This window comes from Alligator sinensis, unplaced genomic scaffold (assembly GCF_000455745.1).
Source record: "Alligator sinensis unplaced genomic scaffold, ASM45574v1 scaffold196_3, whole genome shotgun sequence".
Classification (NCBI taxonomy): Eukaryota; Metazoa; Chordata; order Crocodylia; family Alligatoridae; genus Alligator; species Alligator sinensis.
The window spans coordinates 62,218-67,539 of record NW_005842264.1 but is presented as its reverse complement, the minus strand read 5'-3'; the positions used below and the strand labels follow the sequence as shown (position 1 = coordinate 67,539).

The 5,322-nt window shown below is 45.9% G+C and overlaps 1 protein-coding gene across 4 annotated transcripts in view; it reads right to left on the bottom strand.

The window, feature by feature from the left end:
- ASNS (asparagine synthetase (glutamine-hydrolyzing)) overlaps positions 1–5,276 on the bottom strand; it is a 26,723-nt gene extending 21,447 nt beyond the window's left edge. The window contains exons 1-2 of one of the 4 annotated variants that reach the window (XM_006027733.2): positions 4,820–5,276; positions 1,915–2,210 (exon numbers count right to left, since the gene is read on the bottom strand). In XM_006027733.2, the coding sequence (XP_006027795.1) occupies positions 1,915–2,163 (249 nt within the window). In that variant the 5' untranslated portion in view covers positions 2,164–2,210; positions 4,820–5,276. The other 3 variants (XM_006027734.2, XM_025209029.1, XM_025209030.1) reach the window with 3 other exon arrangements.
- Between the last annotated feature and the right edge of the window lie 46 nt (positions 5,277–5,322).

Here is a 5,322-nt window from a genome sequence, read left to right as displayed (position 1 = left end):
ATTTGGGAGCCCCTGCCACCCTTCCGGCTGAAGTTGGGCCACCAAGAATACAAGACTCTTGGGGTTCAGAAAGAAAGCAAGGAGTCTGACTTTAGCCTAGTGATTAGGGCACTCAACTGGGGGAGGGAAATGTGGGTTCAGATCCCCGTTTTTAATAGGCTAAGCACCTATTATCTATTTCCCATTAATGGTAACGCAAATTTTGCCAGTCTGGGTCCATGTTCGGAGTCTGATTTTTGAAAGCGGTAAATGCTATTGAGAATGACCTTGACGTACTGCAGAACTCAGCAATCTCTCAGATTTGCTGTTACTGTGTCTTTAATACTTGCTTTGTTCTGCAGTGTGATAGAATTGCTGGGAGTTGTAAATGCTATTGAGAATAACAGTGTTAAAATTCACCCCATGTACACACACAACAGATGTTGCTTACATATACACAAACATCCAATGACCTCAGCAGGAGTTTGAATGTGTAAGCATTACAGAATAAGTCACTTTTTTTAGCAGTACTTAGACATATTATTTATTATTAGGGGTCTACTCGACTAAGGAGGTGGCTAGCCAATTTCGCCCACATATTGTAGGGCCAACCGCCCTTTTCACAGGTTTATCATGAGGTGGCCCCACCCCCTGCTGGTGATTGGAGAGGGCTGTCTGTCATATGGCTTTGCTCCCTGTCCTTGATTGGTGGAGAGGGGCAGGGCAGCATGACAGGCAGCCCATTAGCTAATCAGTGGCAAGGGCCAGGGGGAACACCCATCTTGCCTGCTTGCCCTTGTTTCATCAGCCCGCTCCCCAACAGCAGGCTGCACTCCCACCAGGCAGCCAGCATTTTGTTAGTAAGTTTTGTTTTTTTTCCCTGAGGATTTTGGGGATAATCGCCCAATTTTATGATGTGCAAAATCGCAATTTGATTAGGTCCCTAGTCATTGTACATTTCACATTGAGCATCCTGGATGGACTGAATACAGAGTCCCCAGGTCAGGAAGATACTATATTGGGATTGAAAGTGTCAGATCTTTGAAAGCATTTAGGAACATAACGGCGTTAGTAGTTTTTCAAAGGTGCCTCCACAGGTGAGATATATAGGGTGAGTCTACATAGCTTTGGTGGCACTCTTGGGAAAGACTGCTCCTGACAACACCTGGCCCACCCGCTCCTGCCTGCACATGCCAAACCCAGGAATGACGCGGAGAAGCTGCTCTGGAGATATCCTTTTCCAGTCACTCTCAAGCATACTGCAGCATGGAAAACAGGTGAGAAGGGCATGCTCAAAAGCATCCCATACAAACAGTGCCATGGAACTGGGGTACACATACTCAAACTCCATTGAGATCAAAGGCACTTGTTTAGATATCTTCAAAAAATTCCACTAGGCACCTTCACAAAACTAAATACATTTAAAATCCCATCCCATTGAGATAATCTGTGCAATGTTCATTTACTTTGATACTGGAGCCATGTCCCATCTCAGCCAATATGCTAATATAAAATAGAAAACATAGATACAACACAAGACATACAACAGAACCCACCCCAAATAAGATACCAAATATTAGATGATGCTCACTTTTTAAATACAATTTTATACTTTTTTTCCAGCTCATGATGCTTTATTATAAAGCATTGACAATGTACTCACCCTGGGAAGCTTGAAATGAGAATAGAGTTCCTTAGCAATTATTTTCCCTCTTGCTATTTATCCACAGTCATGTTTCAGTGTGAAATTTTTATGGACTACTGTACAGATTTTAACCCAGCTCATGCATATGCAATAATTGATATAGCTCATTTATTTCAAAAGATGAATTACTTGGTTATTTTTCTGACATTATAGCTCACCATGTTCTAGACAAGTTCTGAATACTCACTGCCACTCAGGTACTGTACTACAGATCAAATTATTTTTTCTACCTCTCTGAAATTGTAGATTTCTCCATTGTAACATAGCCATAAATATGGAAACTTCTTCACTCGAATAGGCTGCATTCCATATAGCTGATCAACAATTGCAAGTCGGTGGAAACCAAAACAACAGTTGGTGAAGCCATTAACATTTTCAAAACGAAATGCATCAGGACCTCTGTGGGCTATTTTCATGGCGCTCAGACACTGGACAGAAAGGCATTCATCACTTCCAAAAAGGGCCCAAATGCCACACATCGTGAAATCTGACGAGGGATGTATCACAGCTACCAAAAACGGAGACCCTGTTAACAGACATATGATCAAACAATGCATTCTTATTAGAAACGTTACGTAGGAGGTACATTTACATTTCCTAAACACAGATAATCTTAAGTTACCTTACAAAAAAAAAAAAAAAAAAAAAAAAAGCAACATTCTAGTAGACCAGTGATTCATGACCTGGGTGCTGTAGTACCCTGGGGTACCTTGTGATCCTTTCAGGAATGCCACAGTGCCATGCAATGTTATCACTGTTAGATGGGGAATACACAAGTCAAAAGATAAATGCTATATATCTCTGACTGAGTCTATAAAGTGAACATCTATCCTGCCTTCACCAGATAAACCCAGAGATTTCAAATAGGAAGCATTTTAACCTGTTTTGGCCTTTCTGAGTTCTTTGCAACAAAGAAATTGCTCTATTATTTTTTGGTAGTCAAAAATCAAGTGAAAACTTAGAGCTGACATTTTCCAAGCAGTGCCTTGACTCTAGTGAAGGGTCTCTTGAGTCCACAAAGGTTGGCTCTACTGACACAGGGCTGATTAAAAATAAACAGTCTAGTCCACCTGGAAGAAGGATAACTTTAGTATCCTTTGAGAGTCCAAGAAATTGGGTTTAAGTTCCATTTTAGATACTGTAAATGTTGGTTGCTTACACAAGTACACTTAGATTCCAATGTACAGGATCACAGGATGATCTGATACAGCAGTTAAAACCTGTCAATCCCATATGTCACATTTAGGTTGACAGTTCAACCAAAACTATTTAGAGCTAATCTAAGAGAGTCATTAATGTTCTGCTGTGGTTTATCCCAGAAAAAATATGCCCTATAGAACTGCTGAGTGTATTACAGTTACAGATTATGCGTAAGCAAATTTTGCAACAGAGTGAGGTGACCAAAGAAAACTACTGACAACTTCAAGAATACAGAACAGCTTTTTACACAGGTTAAGGGGTGGATCCAGGATTTTCAGAAGTTCAAGGCAGCAGCAACAGCAACCCTCACTGCAGGGGGGGCTGCACCCCCTGCTCCCAGCCTCTTCCACCCCCACCAGTATGGACATTTTTAAGTTCCTAAAGCAGATGAAAATCCCTCTCCCTTCCCCTTCCTGTCAGACGTGGGAAAGAGGCTCTGGCTCAGACCCCAGCCCCAAAGAAGGGGGCAGCATTGTGGAGAAGCCCCAGAGAAGGGGGCAGCATTACTGAGGAACCCTGGAGAGAGGGCACTGCTGAGAAGCCCCAGTGTGGGCGTGGTGAGCCCCGGAGAGGGGCAGCATTACTGAAGAACCCTAGAGAGGGGGCACTGCTGAGAAGTCCCAGTGCGGGCGCGGTGAGCCCCGGAGAGAGGGCAGCATTACTGAGAAGGCCCTGGAGAGAGGGCATGGAGAGAGACAGGGATGCAGAGAACACAAGCACCAGAGGGGGCATGGAGATGGAGAGAGAGAGACGGAACAATGTCCGTTACACCTGTGAGGCTTGGGGCATGGTACATGGGTGGTAGGAGCCACGCATAGCCCATAAGGCTGGGGTGTACGGAACACCCAAGACAGGAGAACCGTGGCCAAGAAGACAGAAGGCAGCCTCCCTATAGAAATATATAAAATCAAAGTCGTGGCAGGCGAATTGGAGGGTGCGAGTTGGCACCTTGGCACGGTAAAGGAGGTGGCAAGGGTCAGCACGGTGACCCTGACCACCCTCCTGTTACAGAATACCTCTGGGCAAGAAGGGAATGGGAGAGAGTGTTTTCACCTGCTTTAGGGACTTTCAAATGTCCCCATAGGCTCCCACAGTGCAGTTACAAAAAAACCAGGATGTGGTGGTCACTTTCCATGACACTTTAAACTGAACAGTTTATACCTTTCTAAACTGGCTTGGGCATCTGGACACTTGTGAACAGAACACACATTTGCCCTCTGGGGTCGGGGTGCAAATCTAAAACCAGGTTCTGCCATTTTTAGTCCAGTCTGTGCGCTCCAAACTTCTGTTCTGTTACAGGTATAAACCAGTTTACTGTGCTGAGCTTCTGTTCCGTTATGGGTACAGACCAGTTTCCCATCAATTACAGTAGTAAAAGTGTAATGTCTACACCTGGCATTGTGGTTTAAACCACATTTAAACCCGTCCAAGACTTACGTTCTTGGACTTATGTTCTATGCTTTGTTCTGCCGCTTATGTTCTTAGCAGATTGCACAGTCATGGGCCACATCAAGAGTATTCACAAGGGACTGAGCCTCTGTACACAGGAGATTAGTCTAGACCTAGAGTATGGCTTGATCTGCATTAATCGACCCTGGCTGAAAAAGCAGAGTCCTCCAGCGAAAGTGCTATATGATGGCAACTTTTTGGCTGTCATCTCACTGCCCACGTGCACACTCTAATCCTGCAATAAATACAACGAAACTCATTCCACATATTTTCAGAGAGAAGCCGCTTCATGTTTAACAAAAGTGAAAAGCTTGCATAGGGGCCCTTGTTACAGAGCACTGGACATGCCGTAAATTCATCCCTTTGCTTACCTCATGGAAATGTGAGGTAGCTCATTCCACTTATTTTGTTCGGGCATGCCCATATGCTTAATGAGCAAGAGTTTTAATTCAACTGGATTCTAATACCCTCCCCTCCCTCACTTACTTTGTGCATGACAGCAACCCCTGCTGCTGGATTCATTGCTGGGCTCTGGGCCATTTCCAGGCTGATGGGGGAGAGGGGAGGAAAGATGGGGGGAGGCTATCTTCCTACCTCAGGAACAAAAGTATTTTTGCAAAAAACGAATGCAGTGGCTGGGCCTGCGCCCAGGCCCGGCAGGACCTAAAACCACCCTCCACCTGCTGCTCTCTCTGTCCTGGGGCAAGCAGGTCCCCAGGTGCCAGCGGAGGCAAGACGAACCCTCCCCAGCGCCTGCCCGCCCCCCTCTCCGGGCAGAGGTTCCCCAAGGCACCCACAGGCGTTCAGGGGGCCGTGGTGCCTGCTCCCTGTGCCCTTCCGGCTCCCTCCTTGTTAACCTGGGATCCACTCTGTCCTCCTCCCATTTGTCCTAAGAAATCAGCTGCTGCCTCTTCAGCAGTGCCCTTGGTGGGAGGCGGCCCGCGCCCCCGGGCGCCGCCGCGCTCCTTGCAGCCAGCGAGCACGAGCGG